We start from the raw sequence: 22,285 nt of genomic DNA, 5'->3' as shown, positions 1-22,285 counted from the left end.
GATCATTTATGATCTTCCCAAGGAGACCCTGCTGGACATTGCAGGGGCTTATTTACAAGGCTGGCCTTAGAGCAGAGATGGAGAATCTGTCCCTTCAAATGATGAATTACAGCTCCCCTCACCACTGGCCATGCTGGCTGGATTTGATGGGCAGTGGAGTCTTAACAACATCTGGGGGTGGTTCCCCATTACTGCCCTAGAGCCTGAGGGGTCGCTTCTAGTCAGAGCAGCAAACAATAATAGGCCAGATTGGGGGTGGGGGATCTCCAAACATGGCCCACCAGGGGCCCCGGATTGATCTGCATGCCTATTTCCCCCATCATATGTGAAGTCAGGTTTGGGACAGGTACTGACGCAGCTTCGAAGTAACAATCAGCGTAAAGTCATCTCCCAATTGTTCCTTTGCTGGGAGGGGAAAGAAATTTCTCCAGTTTTCAGTACCTTAAAAGAACAGCACAGGGCTGCTTGCAAAAGGGCTTTCAAACAGCCCCGTGCTGCGCTTTGAAGTCTCAGCATTTGTAGCTCCAAAGCGCAATGTCACCTGAAGTGATTGACAGATGGGTGACTCTGTCTAGCTGTAATAGTTGGGGAGATAATGATCTGGCCCAGCAGCCAGAAAAGGTCTCCCCACCTCTGGGCTAAAGGGACAAATAGTCAGCTTATTGTGCTTTCTGTGTTCCCCTTGACACCAAGGCTTCAAAGGGCCTGTTTTCCACATTCGCTTCCCACCAGCTGTGAATTGGGAAGTCCCTAGTTGGGATCTTAGTCTCTGTTGCTGTCTGACTGTAGACCTGTCTGTAGCCTGGTGGTTGTTTTTGCAAGGTGGTTCTTAGGTTTACAGTGAGGACAAGGTGGGATCCAATGGGTGGAAATCTCAAGGAAGCAGATTTCAACTGGTCATTAAACTTCCTAACAGCAGGAACTGTCTGACAGTGGAATCACCTTTGCTGGAAATGCTTGTGCAGAGTCTGGGTGGCCGTCTGTCAGATGCTGTAGTTGCAAGATCCTTGACTAAGCAGAAGACACTGAGTAGATGGCCTCCCAAGAGATCAGAGAAAGGAGAAAAATTGATTTGAGTTGCTAGCGACACCCATCATTACAGAATCTCTTTGTTATCACAGCTTCATTCCATGATTAATCCCCTTCTAGGTAAATCAGGGGTGACATTACCAAGGCCCCATCTGCACTAAACATTTAAAGCACTATGATACCTCTTTAGCAGTGTGCAAATGATTTTGGTCTAAGGTTTTGATCCTGTGCACGCTGATTTGAAAGTAAGCTTCTCCATTGAACTCAGTGGTGCTTACTTCTGAGTAAACATGCATTGGGAGTTGTTGTGTTGTTAGCATTGTGTTGTTAGCTATACTAGATAGAGTGGAGAGGTGGAGGTCATAAAAAGATCCCATGGTGCAACGGTGCATGCTGGGAGAAAAAGACACAATGTCCTTTGGAAATATTCAGTCCAGCAGCTTTCCAGTTCTAGCTGTAACCAAAATCCTCCAGTCCCTTGTAAGGCACAGGGCAGACTTAAACCAAACAAAACACCACAACAGTCATGTGTCGTCGTTTTTTATTAGCAAAGCTGGAGATGAATTTAAAAACCGCAAGATGGGTGAAACAGAATTGCATTTTCTTTTGTTTTAGGATTAGAACAAACAAACCACCCACAACAATAGTGGATGTTGGTCATGAAGGGATTTGGGATTATATTTCAGTACCGAGGGCTGGGGGAAACCCACACCGGCCGGGAGGATTGGCCTGGGAGATGATCCAGGAAGCCCTTGATTTGCTTTCTCTCTTCTCTGTTTGGCTGTGTATCTCTCACTCCTTCTTTTCCTGGAATGTCAGGGTCAGGGGAGAGGCAAGCTGTGTTTTCCTACAGCAGTCCTCTCCTGCTCTGCCGGCTCCAGGGCTTGCTGGCTCCTTGTGCATTGGACACTGGGCGGTGGGAGGGGACGGTGTGTGTTGGGGGGGGGAGAGCCGGGCGCTCCTGGGTGCTGCTTCTTCCTTGTGGTCGGCTGCTGGCTGGCTCCCTGCAGCTACAGGCGGCTGAGCAGATCGAGCGGGACGTGCTGTTCCAGAGTCCTCCTGACGACGCCGGGGCCTGGGCAGCCGGCGAGGGGGAGCGGGTGCAGTAATGCGATGACACTGTGTCACTGTTGCTGTGGAGAGCTGCTCCACCTTCTCGGCAGGGTGACCATTATTGCAAGAGAGGATTCCTCCCCCCCCATGCAATAGTTGTGCATTAAAAAAAAAGACTTAAAAACAAAAAAGGACTTAATTTTTACCACCGACGGCTTTTGTCACATTGGAGCAAATGCACCCTCTTTCTCCTCCCCACAAGACACACTTTCTGCACAAAGGTGCAAGAGTTCTGCCCTTGGTTCATCTTACTAGGTTGCCATGTGCCCATAAGAGAAGCATCTAGGAAGCTTGCAAAGATTTACCATTTGCCTGACAATAAATGTTGGAAATGTAAGGAAAAGGAAGGCACATTCTTTCACCTCTGGTGGACGTGCCCGAAGATTAAGGCATTCTGGGAAATGATCTATAATGAACTGAAAAAGGTATTTAAATATACCTTCCCTAAGAAACCAGAGGCCTTTCTCTTGGGTATTGTCGGCCAAGGGGTGTTAAAGACGGATATAACTTTTTTTATGTATGCTACAACAGCAGCAAGAATACTCATTGCAAAGTACTGGAAGACACAAGATCTACCCACCCTGGAAGAATGGCAGATGAAGGTGATTGACTACATGGGCCTGGCAGAGAGGACGAGCAGAATTCGAAACCAGGGAAGAGAAGCAGCGGAAGAAGAATGGAAAAAATTTAAGGACTATTTAAAGAAATATTATAAAATTAATGAAAGTTAAAATGATGTTGGATTAGAAAATAAATGGTTACTATTGGTAATGGATAAGATAAGGAGAACAAGTAAGATCAAACTAAGTTAAAATAAGGGAAGATTTGCTGAATAAATGATTAGAAATTGGAATACAGAAAAGGGAGGCATGAGGAAGTCGGAGAAGTAAGGTATAAGAAAATAAGATCTGAAATTGTACTTGTTTTTTTTGTTTGTTTGTTGTGTTTATTGTATTGTATTGTTTTGTTTTGTTTTTGTTGTTATAAAAAAAAAAACCCTTTAATAAAAAATTATTTAAAAAAAGAGAGAAGCATCTAGGGAAAATATCTCTGCGCCCTGCCTTGCTTTTAAGTTCTGATTCGCAAATGATGCCCCCACCCCTGAACCCTGGGAATTGTAGTTTCCTCCTCACAACTGCAATTTTGAGTCGACAAACTACAGTTCCTAGAAATCTTTGCGGTACATTATAGGTGCATCGGATGTGCTTTGAATATATGTTGTGGGTCTGCCAGGTGAGTTAGCTGAGGATCCTTGGCAGCTCATTTGATTTGATCTGATCAGCTGAGGGCTATTTTCTGGACCATGAGTAGGGGCGTTCTTCCTTGTTCTAGTACATGGGTAGGCAAACTAAGGCTCTGGGGCCAGATCTGGCCCAATCGCCATCTAAATCCGGCCCCTGCACGGTCCGGGAACCAGCGTGTTTTACATGAGTAGAATGTGTCCTTTTATTTAAACTACATCTCTGGGTTATTTGTGGGCTCTGCCTGGTGTTTTTACATGAGTAGAATGTGTCCTTTTATTTAAAATGCATCTCTGGGTTATTTGTGAGGCATAGGAATTCGTTCATTTCCCCCAAAAAATATAGTCCGCCCCCGCCCCACACGAGGTCTGAGGGACAGTGGACTGGCCCCCTGCTGAAAAAGTTTGTGTGTGTGTGTGTGTGGTGGGCCTGGGGAGGGGGGAGAAAATTGGGAGACCTGCCAAACTGGACGCTTCTTATCTCTGCTCTCACCAGAATACCATTTTCACATAAACCACCCCTCTTGCTTCAGTCAGAAGGAGCCATCCATTTCCCCTGGGCTGGGTTGCGCCCTCATTTATATCACAGTGCCAGTAAAGGAGGAGCCACTTCTGGTTTTCAAAATTGGTCTTCAGGTTTCTGTTCATATTGGCAGGGGTTTTCCTGTTTTCTTTTAGAAGTAAAGGCTAGGTTTCCCCACCCCACCCCAACCAAAGGAACGTCAGTTCCACCCGAAAAGCAGCAAAACAAAAACAAAAGTTTCATTTAGTTAAATTAAGCTAAATGGAAAGGGTGCCAGATTTAGAGCGCTGAGTTGCTCGGCTCGGGTTATAAACAGCTGTGCTACACTTTGGACTTGAGAAATATTTGTCTCCAATTAACTCTGTATTGGCTCTCACCGCCTAGGATTAAGCCAGTCTCTACCTGGAAAAGAATCTTATCTGAGCTTTATTCCTGACATAACATGGCTGCTTCAGTGTACTGTGTCTGTTCTTTTCCTCCAAGAAGGGGAAAGACCATTTGTCAGTAATGCAGTTTTTAATGTGAGCCAAGCTTTGGCTTTGGGTGGGATTCTGCTAATGGGGCCTGTCAGCAGAAGCCCCACACAAGGACTTCTGCTTGTGCAACAGGGGGGTCCCCTCGCTGCCTCCTCCAAAATTGGTTCAGGGTGGTTGGGGGAAGCCTCAAGACAGCACTGGGAGAGAGGAGAGGAACTCAGCCCAACAAGGTGGTAAAGCAAATCCTCCAGATTAAGCACATGGAGAACAGCTGGGAACTGTAGTTTGTTAAGGATGCTGGGGATTGTAGCTCTATGAGGTCAGCACCCTGCAGTTACCAGAATTCTTTGAGGGGTGTTAAGATGCTGTGACTGTTAAGAGTGCTTGCAATGTGCAGTGTGGTGGCAAACTGAGATTAATGGGGCATTAATGTTTATGTACCAGTGCCTCGACATTTTTAATACTGAGTTTAGTCTAATAGAGGCTAATGGTCACCCTGAGAGCCCACAAACACCACAGTGTGTGAGTCATAGCAAGTTGTGTTTTAGTGCAAATCTAAGCCTTACCTGTGGAACTCCTTCCCACCTGAGATTAGACAAGTACCCTCCCTGCAGAAGTTTAGAGGCATGACCAAATCTTCCTTGTTCCATCAGGCATTTCAAGCTAGAGTATAGTACTATGATAATTTTTATTGTTTCGTTGTCCCATTTCGTGTGGATTGTTTTTATGCACACCGCTTAGAAATGTGAATAATGAAGCAACATATAAATATCTTAAACCAACGAAGGGAGCTGCCACATCCATACTTCTGGTTCTTAGTTTCTGCTTTTATTCAAATGTGGATAGCAAAGCTTTCACTTTACCGTTTCCTTTCTAAACGTGCACAACGTCTTAAACGGCATCCTTTCTTGTCATGGTCTAGGATTACGGTTTTTAGAGCAGGAAGTGTGTTTGGGCAGCGGAGGAAGGGAGTAGACTTATTTTTCTAACTACCTCTTATTTTCAGGACGGGTGGGGAGAATCAGAAAGGCCTGACTTTTTCTCAGCAACTTTGCACAGCTAGCTAAGACGGCCAATTCATCTTGAAACCACTTACGAACTGGAGCCTCCATGCGCTTGATTGGTTTGTGAAAGAATTTGCAGAAGCAATGGGGTTGTTTTTTTAATCATGTTGAAAAAGCCTTGGGAAGCACCATGAAAACTCAACTTTCATCTCGTACGAAGCACAGCAAAGCAGACATTTCCCTTGATGCCCATCTTGTAGGCATGTGGTTTTATAGCTTTTTATCGGATTGAGTGGCTTTTTGAAGAGGGGGGTAAGCCAATATATATAATCTGCCTCCAATTATGTAAATGCAGTTTTGGTTCCTTACTATTGCACTGTTTCCAGTGCTTGTGCATCCTCCAGTCTTGTAGAGCAGGGATAGTCTGTTGAGGGCCACATCCCCTTGGGAATCATCTGTTGGGGGCCGCACACTAGCAGTGGTGAGCTAAAAGTGAGTGAGGCTATCCCTTTTCTTTCTTTCTGTTTGGGAGTTATAGTTTCAGCAGTATCTGAACAGCCAGAGGTTTCCCCCCAAACCTGTCCCATAGGGCACATTAGGGAAATGGATGCATCCAGTGCTTTTTTCTAAAAAAAATGTTTAGGGGTACTCTCATTTTGACTCAAGAAAATCACCATTTTATAGTTCAAATCGGGAAAAATAAATACAGCAAATGGACAAAAGCACAAAGATTCACAAAATGTCTGGGGGTATGTGTACCCCTGCTTGTTGTCGTTTAGTCGTGTCCGACTCTTCGTGACCCCATGGACCAGAGCACGCCAGGCACTTCTGTCTTCCACTGCCTTCCGCAGTTTGGTCAAACTCATGTTAGTGGCTTCGAGAACACTGTCCAGCCATCTCGTTCTCTGTCGTCCCCTTCTCCTTGTGCCCTCCATCTTTCCCAACATCAGGGTCTTTTCCAGGGAGTCTTCTCTTCTCATGAGGTGGCCAAAGTATTGGAGCCTCAGCTTCAGGATGTGTCCTTCCAGTGAGCACTCAGGGCTGATTTCCTTAAGAATGGATGCGTTTGATCTTCTTGCAGTCCATGGGACTCTCAAGAGTCTCCTCCAGCACCATAATTCAAAAGCATGAATTCTTCGGTGATCAGCCTTCTTTATGGTCCAGCTCTCACTTCTATACATCACTACTGGGAAAACCATAGCTTTGCACACCCCCAGAAAAAAAGTACTGGCTGTATCTCTTCGATGGAGCACATGGTTTTGTGTGCAATGAGCCTGGTCCAACCTCCCCCCCCACTTTTTTGGCAAGACAGCACCATGGTGACATTTGTCACCACTGCAGAAGCCAGAGGCAAGCGCTTTCGTCTCCTTCTGTTTCCATTACCTGATGAGGGACAGGCTCTGGCACATGTGTATCTTGCATTTATCAATTAACTTGCAAAACACTCAATAAATGCAAGACACACATGAGATGGGAACTCTTGAACTGTAGCTTAACTGTTTCCCATCATTTTAGTCTGAAAGCTTGTAGTTTTTTAAAAAAATATTTTTGTGAAACGGAAATACAAAAAACACTTATCATTGATTTATTGGGTTGTTACCTTGTTCTTCCTCCAAGAAGCACCTAGGGGTTTCCCCACCCCTTTCTTTACAATTCTAGAAGATAGAGAGAGCCAGCCACTATTTTGGCATGCAGTTGCTGGGGATGGGGTTGCCAACTGATCAGAAGACAGAAACCTGGCAGCTTGACTTTTAACCGCCACTTGTTCTGCAGGAATCAGCAGGTGAACTTTCTCGTGCCAGGGAGTTGTGTTATTATTACCTGTTTATATGGGTTAAATCTGTGGATTAAGGAATTGGCTGGTGGCGGTTGTTGCTTAAATATTAGCAAGTCTACTAGCCACAGGCAAGCCAGTGAATGGCAAATTACAATGTAGGCTGGTAGATTTTCTCCTCCCCCCCCCCCCCGCCCCCCAATAGCAGAAGCACTACATGGTGTTCTTGCAAAATGCCTCAGGCACAACTGCTGGAAAGTATTTCTGAACTACCGTATTTTTCGCTCCATAAGACACACCAGCCATAAGACGCACCTAATTTTTGGAGGAAGAAAACAAGAAAAAAAAAATTCTGAATCTCAGAAGCCAGAACAACAAGAGGGATTGCTGCGCAGCGAAAGCAGCGATCCCTCTTGCTATTCTGGCTTCTGGGATAGCTGCGCAGCCTGCATTCGCTCCATAACACACACACACATTTCCCCTTACTTTTTAGGAGGGAAAAAGTGAGTCTTATAGAGCAAAAAATACGGTATTTCTGAACTAATTTCATCTCCCCACCCCACCCCAAACAAACAAACAAAACAAAAACCCACTTAGGCATGAATTCGATTTGTGCTTTTTCTCTTTCTCCTTTCATTTCTTTGGTGGGCCAGGATGCAACCCAGAACCCAGGAAGGAGATAAAGTCTCTTCCCTTGTAGCCCCCGTGTCCAGACTGGTCCTTGCCACTTTTCCTGCTGTATGCTCTTGCTCTCCCGGCCACTGGACACCCAAACTGGCTCAGAGAAGGCTTTCTCCTTCCCTGTGAAAAGCATAAGCAGTAGGACAGCGTCTCTCTACTTCTTCCCGAGCCCCACCCTTCTGACCAACCATCCTGCATCACTTTGCAAAGACTGAGCATCTTTCTCGTTTCAATGTCTGGGGAAGCGGGACTTGTGTTCACTCCCAGGTGAGGCAGTGGCTTTGTTTGGGGGAAATGGGGTTTCGACGTGACAGTGGGGAGCTGGTGTCAGATTATATGCCCTGGTAGGCTCAGAACTTAAGGTCCTTTGCACGTGCAACCTTCGCTTGTTGGGGGTTCGCATACGAAACTTACATCCAGCTGCTCCTGGATGCAAAAAAAAAGTGCAAAAGGGGAAAAATGTGGATAACACAAAAGCCTAATTTCAAGTCCTGCTTTGAACCAGCTGAGACCCTTCTGGGTGCCTGGAATTTGTTGAGCCTTTATAGCTTAGCATATACCGTATTTTTCTCTCTATAAGACGGCACCAGACCACAAGACGCACCTAGGTTTTGGAGGAGGAAAACAAGAAAAAAAAATATTCTGAATCTCAGAAGCCAGAACAGCAAGAGGGATTGCTGTGCAGTGAAAGCCGCAATCGCTCTTGCTGTTCTGGCTTCTGGGATAGCTGCGCAGCCTGCATTCACTCCATAAGACGCACACACATTTCCCCTTACTTTTTAGGAGGGAAAAAGTGAGTCTTATAGAGCAAAAAATACGGTACCTTTGGATTCAGGAATAGGCAATTTGTGGTCCTCCACATGTTGTCTGACTTCAACTCGTACCATCCCTGGCTGGGCTGAAGGACCTTGGGATCCCACCAACATCTGGAGAGCTCAGATTTTCTGTTCCTTGGCCTCAGTATGCATAACGAACTACAGTTCCCAAAATTCTTTTGGGGGAAACCCACAACTGTTTTTAATGGTATAATACTGCTTTAAATGTATAGTGTAGATGGAGCCCTTCAATTTTGTTTTTTTTGTTTTTTTGCACTCCATATATCTAAGAGTCACTGTCCTGTTCAGCGCATGCTCTCTGCTTCGTCTGCGTTGCTAGGATGTTCATCCTCTGGTTAAGCATTTATTTCTTAATAAAGCATATGTGAATATGTACTTTAATTGCAATCCTCCAGATACATAGAGCTGACATCCCATAATTTACTGCAAAAACAAGAGGAAAGGAAGTCTAGATGTACAAAATCCTGATTTTATTAGGCTCGGCGCATTTCAGTCAGAATCTACACCAGGAACATCGTACATTCATAAGAGATGCCTAGCTGTTGAAATAGATTGTTTTGTTTGTTTGTTTGTTTTATTATTCAAAGTTATAACAAACATATTTTCCAAAAACATATCCTTATTCCCCCCCCCATTTTTCTTCCCCCCACAGAACCCATCCCCCCACCCCACCCTCCGACTTCCCTCAGTTCCAGTCTTTGGTTTCTCCAATAATGCTATTTTCTGCATGTTACAGAGTTGTATAGATCCTCAAACTGTTTAGCTAATTATTATCAGTAGAAAAATTGTGAATGTCTATTCAAAACCTGCCAAGGAGTCCAGTTCGCTTTGTTGCGTCTTCAAATATTTTGTGAAAGGTTCCCATTCATCGTTAAAGTCACAGTTATCCTTGTCCCATAGCTTATATGTCAATTTTGCCAGTTCTGCATAGTCTGTCAATTTTTCTTGACATGATTCTTTAGTTGGGGTTTCTTCAGTCTTCCATCCTTGTGCTACCAGAACTCTCGTGGCCGTTGTCACATACATGAAGATGTTTTTCAACTTTTTTGGCAGGTCTTTCCCTACAATCCCCAGCAAAAATGCCTCGGGTTTTTTAACAAAATAGATTGTTGATAAAGTGTGCATAAAGAGGCAAAAGTGTGTAGCGAACAATAATAGTAGAAACTATGGAAAGGGGCAGCAGTCGTATGAAACATGCCAGAATTGAAGTTTGATTCTGTCACTCAAAACAAACACCGCCAGCATTGCCAGAAAAATCTCCTCTCCCCTTTCCCTAAAACAAACAACCAATTCAGCTGAACTGACCCTGCAAAACAAAAACACTCTGCTCTCCAAATGTTCCGTTGAAAAGTAATTCCTGAAACTAAGCCCAGAGTAGTCTCTTTATTGCTCGGTCCCCTTTATTAATGTAAGATTTAGAACTGAGTCTGAATTAGGCCATCTTAGCAATTTTCCTCTTCAAAGTCGCTTTTCCAGGCTTCTTGGAAATCATAGGCTTATGAGAGCTTTTAGGTGCATTTTGTCAATAGGATAATTCTCATGTTGCAACATCACATTCCCTAATACAAGCACACATGGGAGGTTTTATTATTATTATTATTATTATTATTATTATTATTATTATTATTTTAAAAAACTAATGAAAAGGTTAACTTCTTCCCTGTCTGGCTAGTTGTGTGTTTGAGGCTCGTAACCCCGTTATGAGAATACTTGTATTTCTCAATTCAGTGGCACAGTTTTGGGAGTCAGTTTACTTGCAACAAAACATTTGGAAAACAACACTGTAACCCTATACAGTGGACGCTCGGGTTGTGAACGTGATCCATGCGGGAGGCACGTTCGCAACCTGCAGCATTCGCAAACCGCAGCGCCATGTCTGCACATGCGCAGGTTGCAATTCGGCGCTTCTGCACATGCGCAAGGCGCGATTTAGCACTTCTGTGCATGTGCGACCACTGAAACCCAGAAGTAACCCGTTCTGGTACTTCCGAGTTTCAGCACGTCCGTAACCTGAAAAAGCACAACCTGAAGTGTCTGTAACCCGAGGTATGACTGTAATGGCTTACCATGAACACATAGCTCGCTCCTCCATGCTTGCAAGCAGGAACAGCAACCTATGTTCCACATCCAAACCAGGGTTAGTGTTGTTGTTTTGCTCCAGGACCAGGGTTTTATAAAACCAAGGTTCGTTCTTCGCTTCCCAATCATTGTTTGTTTGAGAGGAACAAATCACAGTTACCCCGTTTTGATATTAACACTACACCAGGGGAAGGGAAGCAGGTGTGATTTGTGAGTTCATGGGAAACCAATAACTGGCGCTTGCCACAGTGTGTGAATGCACAGTTCTCTTGAATTGTGTGGGATTTCTTCCTCAGGAAAAAGGCACCCTATCATAATGTACGGAGTACGGGCAGCCGTTTTGAGATAATGAGTGTGTGTGTGTTGGGTAATGAGAATGCAGTTTTAATTCTGGTATGATTTTTATGTTTTAGCTGCCCCTTTCCGTTGTTTGTATAACTGTTGTATGTCTCGTGTTTTACCTCTTTTTTCAAAGAACTTCAGTGGATATATACAGTGTTCATAGAGAGTGGGGGTGTCTTTCGATGCTCTATAGGTGAAAAAGAGAACTGGGCTTCTGCACCTTTAATTGCTGTGAAGAAGAAAGAATTGTGTCTGTTCCATGATAATTAAAGTTGCAAGAGCACCCCTGTTCACTTTTGTATCTGGATACTGTAGTGCTTAACTCTTCTATTCCCTTTACCCATTGTAAGTGATTTGCTGACACAATAAATGAGACCTATCCCACCAACAGATATCCGCTGTGGCCTGCACCCCCGAAAAGCTCCAAATGCAGATGGGGACCCCTCTTCAGTTTGCATCCCCCCCAACCCATTCCTACCTTTTCATACCCCTGAAAATCATTTATTTTGTTGTATGTTTTTGTTTTTTTAACCTGCCTTTTTAAAAATCACAGCAGCTCACATAAAATAGCAATCAGAGCCACTTAAGGCCATTTAAAAGCATCCAATTAAAACATCAAAGGAAAAAACCACCAGACAAAACCCCCCAAAAGTCAGCCGGGGGAGCGTGCAGACAGCACCCGGTCTGAACAATATTAGCAATTAGCCAGCCCCCTCGAAAGCAGAAGAAATAAAAGTGTTTTTGCCCTTCTCCTAAGAGCCAGGAAGGGGCGGGGGAGAGAGGTTAGCTTGGCAGGGTTCCTGGGGCAGGCTTCCCTCGCCTCCCCTCCCTCAAATGCATGAGTAAATGAGGGGCCTGTTGCTGGGCCTGCTCCCAACCCTTTCCCCCTCCCTGGCTCTCAGTCTGATTCCACTGACTCCTCTTTCACCCAGCAGATGGTGGAATGGAATGTCCCCACTCCTCTCTCCCCGCTCCCTATGCTGGTGGAAACTTCCTTCCCTGCCCCAGGAAAGGCGTATGCTCAGAAGGTCCCAGAACATCAGTGGCTGGAGAACACCATTGGGAGCGCAGAACGCTTTCCTAGTTGGTTCTCCATCTCTCTCTGGTGGAATGAACAGTGAGAAGCAGCCAGAGGTGGCAGTTTCTCCCTTTCGTTTGGTCCCCAAACGAAAAGCTGCCTCTGCTTTTTGGTCCCCGTCCCCCCCGGAAACAGAGGCAGCTGGGAATAGGCTCTGTAATTGGCCCTGCCCTGGGACAGGTGTCAACAACCAGCCCCGTAGCAGCAGAGGTGGCTTTTTTGACTTTGCCAACCCTCCTCTTCACTCCCATGACCTAGAAAATATGGGGTGCAGCTGAGGGCGCTTGGTTCACTCAGGCTCCCCACACCTGTCTTTTCTTCCTTCAGAACAGGATCCTTAAACCCTTGCTGGAGCGGTTCTTGTCAAACATGCTTTCGTATCTCTCTCAGCAGTCCCAACAATACATTCCCATAACCTAAAACCTACAGGCAAAGAGGGAAAAATAAGCTGAGCTAGGCCGGGATGCTGTCCAGAATTGAGTCTCCCCTTCTTTTTGACTCTCCTGTATGGCTGACCTCAAGAAAGTCCCTTTCCTGTGTGCAGAGCAAAGATTTTAGCATATGAACAGGGCTGGTATCAGAACTCAGTATGGTTGGGAGCCCACTGAAGCCCATACCTCAGTTGGGTGGGCCCCACTGCCAACCCCAACTCCCAGCATCTTTGACCACTGGCCCTGCTAGCTAGGGATGATGGAAGTTGTAGTCCAAAGCCAGCTGGAGACCCAAGTTTGGGAAAGCCTGCTCTAGACCTTGGGACTCTGCCCAGGCTACTCTCCTTCCCGGATTACGCTCCTTAGTAGCTGTGCTCCACTCCTGGCGTGCTTTTGCTTGGTGGGAAAGGGACCTTGAACTGTGATGATGCCTCTTAACTAGCCTGGAGAGAGACGTGTGGCTAGCACAGATTGAAGGTAGCCATCTGTACAAAGACAGGGAGGTTGCGTTTGTGGCGCCACGTCTGCTTTTTGCTCCTGGCTGTGCCTGCCATGGGTGTGTGGCCCTTGGAAGTTTGCCCACGAGGGTTTGCAGGATCCTGTGAAGCAATGAAGAAAAGGGTGCTTCTGCGCATACCCAGAATGAGTGGGGGAACCTGTGGTCCACCAGAGGTTGTTGGACTCCATTTCTCTTCAGCCCTAGCCAACTTAGCCAATGTTCAGGGTTGTGGCCCAGTAGCATCTAGAGAACCACAGGTTCCCTGCCCTCGACATAAAGGTGAAGGGACCCCTGACCATTAGGTCCAGTCGTGGCCGACTCTGGGGTTGCGGTGCTCATCTCACTTTATTGGCCAAGAGAGCCGGCATACAGCTTCCGGGTCATGTGGCCAGCATGACTAAGCCGCTTCTGGCGAACCAGAGCAGTGCACGGAAACGCCATTTACCTTCCCGCAGGAGCGGTACCTATTTATCTACTTGCACTTTGAGGTGCTTTCGAACTGCTAGGTTGGCAGGAGCAGGGACCAAGCAACGGGAGCTCACCCCGTCGCGGGGATTCGAACCGCCGACCTTCTGATCTGCAAGCCCTAGTATTTTTTACGTATTACCACAATCATCCTCCACATATTCAGGACTGAGAAGGGTGGGGGTTTGTACCCAGCATAACTTCAAGCAGGCTGTAAAGCTTATAGTGTTAGCCTCTGCATCCTAGTACAGTGGTACCTCGGGTTACATACGCTTCAGGTTACAGACTCTGCTAACCCAGAAATAGTACCTTGGGTTAACAATTTTGCTTCGGGATGAGAACAGAAATTGTGCTCCAGTGGCGTGGCGGCAGCGGGAGGCCCCATTAGCTAAAGTGGTGCTTCAGGTTAAGAACAGTTTCAGGTTAAGACCAGACCTTCAGAACGAATTAAGTACTTAACCCGAGGTACCACTGTATTGTCTATTCTGCATGCTTCCAGACGGGGGCTGTTTTCAGTTGGGATTCAGCCACACGCCAGTAAATTCAGGTTGTGCAGTTCAAGCTGAGTTGGAGAACTCTTGCACAGCAAACCTTCTTCCCCTAAGATTTGGATCTTTTGCGATAAGGAAAGTGACGGAGAACCCGCACTGGGAAGTTTGGGGGGAGCGATTGCATTGTTGCAACAGTACCTCGCAAATTCGGATTGAATGCTCTCGAAAAGCCAAAGTCGCCTGATGTCCCTACTCAAAAGAAACCTTTGCTAAACCTGGGAAGTGCCCCAGCGGGCTGGCTGTGGTTCTTCAAGGTCTCCTGGCAGAGATCCTTTTCAGCTGCAGATTCAGGAGTTGGAACTGGGGACTCGCTGCCTCCAAAAACACGTGCTCCCTCGCTTGGTTACGGGTCACCCTGTCCCTCTAAAAGGTAGCCACCCACTGCCCTCGTGTTCTGCAAAAGGGCAAGCTGCTTCGCAGGGCAAAACCAAGGAAGTAACACGCCCGGTTCCGTTTTCCGAGCAGCAAGGGTCATGATGGGCCTGGCCATGCTCATAGGACAGAGGCAGCATGTGGCCGGCCGGTGTGCTGCCTTGGCCGGCTCAGAGTTGTGTCTGTCTGGATGCTGCACAGACAGCAGAGAGTTAATCTGGCGTAACTAGGCCAGCCCTCCGGTCTGCGCCTGCCAGGACCTTGTTTTGCCATATCTGGGCAGTACGCCAAGTTCCTTCTGGCCGCTGTATAAAGTTGACGTAGTCAGAGCGAAAAGCCTCTGCTGAACAAATGCGACCACTTCCCCTCCGGAAAACTGAGAACAAGCTTGGGGGGGGGGGAGAATGTCATTGGGGAGGGGGCAGAACTCCCATTGGCTGGCTGGCGGTTTACCTGTCCAGCACAGAAATCAAGTGACCTGCTGTCTAAGGTGGAGAGACGTCTCCTGATCTGGAACGAAAAGGCTAAAAGGCATCTGCGGGGAGAGGACACCAGGTTTTGCCACCCACTCGTGGCCTTGGCTGTCTGAGGATAAGAGTGTATATAAGGACACAAGGCATCTCTGGGCTGTATCATAGAGGGAGTGCTTGTCCGTACCTTATTTCCAGAGAGGCAGCCATGTTAGTCTCTTGCAGCAAAGTCTCTTGCAGTCTCGTGGCACCTCAAGGACTTAGGCCCCATCTGCACTATATATTTAAAGCCATATCCTATGGCACAACAACATTTCATTTTGTGTTTTTTTATTTATTTGTTGGATTTACATGGCACTCTTCAAAAAGATCTCAGGACGGTTCACAAAATAGAAACATGAGATAAGAGCACAACCAGGGGTGCAAATGTGAACAAAATATTGGGGGGCCCTGGTACGCCCCACCTTGTGCAATCGATCACATAACCCTAACCCTTTTGAATGTCCCTCCACTTTAGGGAGTCCCAGGACCCCTAAAATATTGTATTGGGGGGCAAAGAGTTGGCTCCTATGAGCACAATAATAAGGGGGCCAAAGATAAACCATAACGTGTGAGAAATTATGGGATTTCTACATTGACAAAACAGTGTGGCTGCCCCCGAACTTTGGCAAACAAACACAGTCTTCAACGTGGGATCACGTGTCACAACATTGATAGCTTCATGAGCGCAAATCATCATGGACGTGCAATGAAAATTATGTCTGGAGAAGTCCTCTGTGCACACAAGACACAGAGCTACAAATACAGAGTTGGTTTAACAAATCAATCCCTCTTTGCAGGGAGCTGTGGCAATTATAACTCTGTAAGGGAAAGAGGGGGACGCGGGTGGCGCTGTGGGTTAAACCACAGAGCCTAGGACTTGCCGATCAAAAGGTCGGTGGTTCAAATCCCCGCCACGGGGTGAGCTCCTGTTGCTCGGTCCCTGCTCCTGCCAACCTAGCAGTTCAAAAGCACCTCAAAGTGCAAGTAGATAAATAGGTACTGCTCTGTCAGGAAGCTAAACGGTGTTTCCGTGCGCTGCTCTGGTTCGCCAGAAGTGGCTTCGTCATGCTGGCCACATGACCAGCTGTACGCCGGCTCCCTTGGCCAATAAAGCGAGATGAGCACCGCAACCCCAGAGTTGTCCGCGACTGGACCTAACGGTCAGGGGTCCCTTTACTTTTAAGGGAAAGAGGGGCCTCCTAACAATTCTCAGCACTCTTTGAGGGATGTCATGACTGTTTAAAGTAGTACCATAGTACTTTCAATATGTGGTGTGAATGTAGCCTCAGACTAAGGCAGTATTTCTCAAACTTTGGTCTCCAGCTGTTGCTGGACAACAACTCCCATCATCCCTGACCTCTGGTTTTGCTAGCTAGGGATGCTGGGGGACCCAAGCTTGAGAAACACTGGACTTGGAGGTAAACTTGGGCTCACATGAAACACGCTGAATGACCTAGGAACAGTCTCTCTCTTTCCCTCTCTGCTGGGCAGAGCTATAGGACATCCTGGTGGGTTGCTTTTGGAAGCAGCTGGCGGTGCCTTGTGTATATGTCACTGTGTGAAGGGCAGATCATCTGCCTTGTGAAGAGAAGGTCCCAGGTTCTGTCCCTAGCATCTCTAGGAAGCGCTTGGGAGAGACTCCTGCCTGGTCAGTGTAGATAATTCTAAACTAGATGGACCAATGTTCTGACTCAGCATGAGGCAGCTTCCTCTGTCCCTTTGTGTGTTTTGCTTCTTGAAAGACCAAGGGCTGAGACGTAAAGTGGATTTCATGTGGAACATCAACCTGATCTAAGTCTCTGTGCTAGGCTTTCCTCACTAGTTCTTCAGGCAAGACAAGCTCAATTGCCTTGAGGAACACCTTATGATTTATTACTGTGGGTCAGCTTGCCCTGACCTGAGAGTGTTCCAGCCACCAAGCTTAGCCCGGTTCCTGTTGCATGCCGTCTGGGAGAACATGGTTTTAATCTCTCTCTTTCTCTGTTTCTCAATAGCCCAACTAGAGCCGTGACACTGAAGAGGCTACTTGCTCCTCGCATTGGTGTTGCCTTGGAAGATCCTGCTCCCATCCCTGTCGCCTTTCTGTAGCCAATGAATTCAATGAACCCAATGAAACCATCGCTCCCGCCCACCCCACATGGGTACGTATGGCCAAGCTTGCCACACACGTCTGTATTCCTTCATGCACCTCTTTCTCTGTCTTACCCTTGGGAATAAACTGAGCCGGGTGTATTCTGCACAACAAAGAGGCATCAGAAATGGATAGGTGATTGAGATGCTACGTAGCTCAGAGATATAGCCCCGGCTTTGCATGGAGAAAGTCTCGTGATTTCAACCCTTGATATCTGGAAGTGAAAACAATAGCCCTTCCCTGCGGTTTGCCCTCTGGCAATTGGAATTTTGAAGATACGCGGCACCTGAACATGGAGGTTCACTTTACCTAACATAATGCACATCCATTGATGTTGCAGCTGCTGAGCGATCAACAGGCACACGTGCATCCACTCTTGTATTCCCCCTCCTGCGTAAGCATCAGTCCTGCGTTTTCTTGCTCTGCTTTGGGCCGCTTACCCACTCTTCCCGTGGTCCAGCAATCCCCACCTGTCTCCTGCCAGGCTTTTCTGCCACTTCCCCAAAGGCTCCTAATTAAAACGTTGTGCGTTGTTTGTTGCTTTTCCTAGTGATGGTTCATATGCCTACGAGTCAGTTCCTTGGCAACAGAATACCAATCAGCCTGCAGGATCTCTCTCAGTGGTAACCACGGTGTGGGGAGTCAGCAACACATCCCAGAGTCAGGTACCTTCCGCGTTCTTCCAAAATGGTGGGGGTGGGGCGGGGAAGTGGGGTGTCTGGGCTGCGTGTTTTCGGCCATCTTGGTAATCAGTCCCTAAAATGGGCAAGGAACCTTTTTTTTTTAACCCCACTCCAAGGACTGCATTCCCTTCCAGGAAAACTTCTTGGGGGGGCCACATGGGAGGGCAGAAGCTAAAATGGGCAGAGCAATGAATGCAGATTTCACCTTTCAGACAAGTGAGTGTCCTTATCAGAGTTGAAGGGTGCATTCCATTCAGGCAAAAGAGGGTGTGGCCTGAGGAGAGGGGGTGTGGCCTGAGGTGAGTCTCAAGGGCCAGACAGAGAGGCCTGGAGGGCCAGAGGTTCCCCAGCCCTGCCCTACAAGACTACACTGCCATCAAAACTGCCTAGTTAACCTAATGATAGATAGATGATAGATAGATAGATAGATAGATAGATAGATAGATAGATAGATATAGATAGATGATAGATAGATAGATAGATGATAGATAGATAGATAGATAGATAGATAGATAGATAGATAGATAGATAGAGATAGATAGATAGATGATAGATAGATAGATAGATAGATAGATAGATAGATAGATAGATAGATAGATAGATGATAGATAGATGATAGATAGATAGATAGATAGATAGATGATAGATAGATAGATAGATAGATAGATAGATAGATAGATAGATAGAAAGAATACTGCCTTATACCCGGAAGTCTCAGGGCAGTTCACAGAACAAAATAAAAATATTAATAATAAAAATAAATTAAACCACAAAATATATAATCAAAATAAAAACAACAACCCAATAACAGCCCTCCCCTCAGAAACCCACATTTTAAAAGGGCATAGGATGTCAGGGAATACAATGACAGTGTCCGTTCTAGTTTGTTTTGCCATTTGTGGGCTCCTTTGGCAAAAAAGCCTCCCTGAGTAGTCTTATCTCCTTCATGTTGCTGCTGCCCATTTGCTTGCCCTGCCCCTCTGGGGGCTGCCCAGAGGGAGCTGGCAACATGAATGGAGGCTGTCGTTCCTTCTTCTCAGGAGATGCTTGCTTACGGGTCTGGAGATGGCAACAAGCAGCCAGATCAGGGGCAGTGGCTCCAGGGGTTGGCAGTGGGCCCCTTGCCAGGCCACGGATCTTGGGTGGGGTATAAATAAAATATTATTATTATTATTATTATTATTATTATTATTATTATTATTTCCTCACCTGGGCTCTTCAACCTCTGCAGGTTTTTGGAAACCCCATGGGCCCTGGGGGGAACACCTCTGGCAACCCCATGATGCCCAGCGTGGCCAGCAGCGGCTCTGGAATGAACTCGCCTCAGTTCATGGGACAGCAGCCTTTCCCAGAGGGATCTACCAACAAGGGCTACGTGCAGCCGGGGATGTACAGTCGCAACACTTACCCCGGAGGTCCGGGCTTCACCACAAGGTAGGTTCCAGACCAGCAGATCAACCTTGGTGTACTGCCTGCCTGCCTGCCTGGGTCGCAGCAGGCATCAGCTTAGGTCAGAGGAGCGAAAGCACTTCTGCACACAGCACGTTGTTAAACTGTGGAACTCACTCCCACAAGATGTGGTGCTGGCTGCGAACTTGGGTGATTTAGAGGATTAGAGAGATCCATGGAAGATAAAACTATTGTGGCTTCTAGCATGCCTCTGAATATCAGTTGAAGAGCACTGAAGAGCGTGCAGATGCATTCAGGTCCTGCTTGTGGGGTTCCCAAAGGTGTGCCTTTGGCATGATGCGGACGTTCTTTTTATGTAGAAGTCACTTTGCCCAGTGTGAGAAGAAAGAAGGGGTGCCTCTTTAAAGACAGGGCTTGCCATCTGGAATTTTTAAAGTGCTTTTATTGAAGTTAGTCGTCTTATTTAATCGGGGGCACCATTTTAGCAAATTATGGGCGCAGTCCTATACTTGCTTTCCTGGTTCTAAGCCTCATTGCACTCCAGGGAACTTGCTCTTTAGCCAACGCCTGTAAGATGGTGCTGCGAAAGTCTTTCTAAGCGTAGTCCTGTACACAAAATTGCTTGGGAGCGTTGAGTCCTGTTGGATGCAGTGGGACTTAACTTCTGAATAAACATGCACAGGATTGCTTTGTTAATCGGTTTGTGAAACTGATTAAACATTGCTGCCCTGATTATTATTGGTAGGTGTGGGGCCAAGAAGGACCTCACTCAACCTACCCCCCCAAAAAAAGGATTTGTCAGAAGGATGGCTTGCTTGAGCCATCTAGAAATCCTCTCTATTTGATTTGTGTATTTTGAATTTCTAAGCTACCTATTCACAATAAATCTGATAAATAAAATGCTCATCCAGAATATTACATACTACATTGAATATAACAGCCCCCAGGCCTGTTCAACCCCAGCTGTTTAATTTTTCTCCTAAACAAGGAGGTCTCACAGTGCTTCTGGAAAACTGTTTAAACCATTAGGAATTTGATGGGTCTGTTCCAGGTAGTTTCACAACCGTGGTTCAGTCACCAAGAATGTATCTCAATATACAATCTTGCAGTACAAATCTGTTGTATTGCGTATGCTCTGAAGTGGTGTTTTTGTGTTTTTTTTAACAGTCAACCAATCTATAGATTTCATGAAATAAATAAATACATAGTCAGAGGCTGTTCCGGATGCATTTTGAAGATCTGATTTTTGCAGATGATGTTTGCAGGGATCACTTGACCCAGCAAGTTGAGGATGATACATTTTTTAAAAGCCTACTTTTTTCCAGTCTACGTTTATACAGCAATTTCACAATAGAAAGGGAAGAGCAATGGCTGTGAAAAGGAAGACTGTGCTCCTGTTTTGAAACATCTGGGTTGGTGTGTGGCTCCTTCACCCCCATCTGCCAAGAACACACTGATATCTCCACCCTCCCCTTTCTGTTCTTCCTGGGGGTAGAAGGGAGTTTGCTTGCTTCTTTGGAATCCTAAAACAGAAGGGGATTTTTTTAAAAGGGGGGTGGGAATCCTTCTTTAAGGCCACAGGGAAGCTGCCCTATGTTGAGTCAGAACATTAATCCAGCCAGTTCAGTATTGGCTACACTGACTGGCAGCAGCGCCCCCCAGCACTAATGGAAGAGTATCAGGGATTGGACTTGGGAGCTTCGGCTTGCAAAGCAGTTGGTCTGCATCCATAGCTCTTCCCCTTGTAGCAACCTCTTAACATGTGAATCAACGTTCTACGTGGTGGGAGAACAAGACGCTCAGTGGGTGCGTGGGAAGTTGAGCTGTCAGACGCCTGTCACTTGCTGCGTAGTCATCCCATTCCCCCTGTCGCCGCCACTGAGCGTGTGGGGGAAAGGGCATGAGCGTGTGACTAAGCATGGTTTGCCAGCTCATGGTTGCCAGCTCATGGTCACCAGGCCTGGTTTCCCAATCACCAAGACACCTCTCCTAGCATCATTCGACTCCAGCTGGGCTTCCCTATACACTCCAGAAGGACCGTGGTGTTACTGCTTTCCCTGATGTAAGAGGCCAAGTGGAACTCATAATTCATCAGAGATCCATCAGTTGGCAGGGCAGTCTCCTTAAGGAAAGAAGGGCAGTGGTAGCTGGTGCCCATTGGTACAGAAAGCGGGAAGCCCATCGTTCAGCCCGGACACTGAGGTCCAGCTCCAAGGGCCTTCTGGCGGTCCCCTCACTGCGAGAAGTCAGGTTACAGGGAACCAGGCAGAGGGCCTTCTTGGTAGTGGCACCCGCCCTGTGGAACACCTTCCCACCAGATGTCAAGGAAATAAACAACTATCTGATTTTTAGAAGACATCTGAAAGCAGCCCTGTTTAGGGAAGTTTTTAATGTTTGGTGTTTGATAGTGTATTTAATATTCTGTTGGGAGCTGCCCAGAGTGGCTGGGGAAACCCAGCCAGATGGGCGGGTACAAATAATCTATTATTATTTCTATTATTGTTAATAATAATAATAATAATATGGACTGGTTGTAAGTAGGACGGTGGACCGTACTTGATGGAGCAGCGCCCCCGTTTCCCCTAATGAACCAGCCTCCACTGGAGAAGGAAGTAGGAGAGTCGCCTTCTGTCCATCCTGTTCCACAGGAGGCTCTCTGGATCTAACCCTTAGCTTTCTTAAAAAAGATTCTGAGGACATCCCTCTTTTCCCACTTCGAATACCAGGTTCTTCTGCCCATGGAGTAGATGTGAGTTGCCTGGTCTGTGAGACACCTCTTTTTCTTTTCCAGTTATGCAGGCAGCCCAAACGGCCCCGGGGGGATGGGCATTCCTTCGCACACTGGGCGACCCCCGGCAGACTTCACCCAAGCAGCTGCCGCCGCCGCTGTTGCGGCCGCCGCCGCCACGGCCACAGCCACGGCCACCGCCACTGTGGCCGCCCTGCAAGAGAAGCAAAGCCAGGAACTCAGCCAGTATGGAGCGGTAAGATGCAGGCGGCGCGATTTCAGCACTTGATAATTCCTGGGGGGTTTTGAGGGTGAAGAGCGGAGCTCA

General features: G+C 46.8%; 1 protein-coding gene across 1 annotated transcript in view; it reads left to right on the top strand.

The window, feature by feature from the left end:
* Nucleotides 1–22,285, top strand: part of ZMIZ2 (zinc finger MIZ-type containing 2) — a 108,801-nt gene that overhangs the window by 57,900 nt on the left and 28,616 nt on the right. Inside the window, exons 2-5 of the mRNA XM_053367925.1 lie at nucleotides 17,000–17,146; nucleotides 17,687–17,801; nucleotides 19,051–19,253; nucleotides 22,021–22,213. Coding sequence (XP_053223900.1) covers nucleotides 17,097–17,146; nucleotides 17,687–17,801; nucleotides 19,051–19,253; nucleotides 22,021–22,213 — 561 coding nt within the window. The 5' untranslated portion in view covers nucleotides 17,000–17,096. The remainder of the gene's footprint in view (nucleotides 1–16,999; nucleotides 17,147–17,686; nucleotides 17,802–19,050; nucleotides 19,254–22,020; nucleotides 22,214–22,285) is intronic.

Source organism: Podarcis raffonei, chromosome 15, assembly GCF_027172205.1.
Source record: "Podarcis raffonei isolate rPodRaf1 chromosome 15, rPodRaf1.pri, whole genome shotgun sequence".
NCBI classification, from domain to species: Eukaryota; Metazoa; Chordata; class Lepidosauria; order Squamata; family Lacertidae; genus Podarcis; species Podarcis raffonei.
Note: the sequence above shows the minus strand (reverse complement) of the source record. Positions and strands in the feature narration are given on the sequence as shown.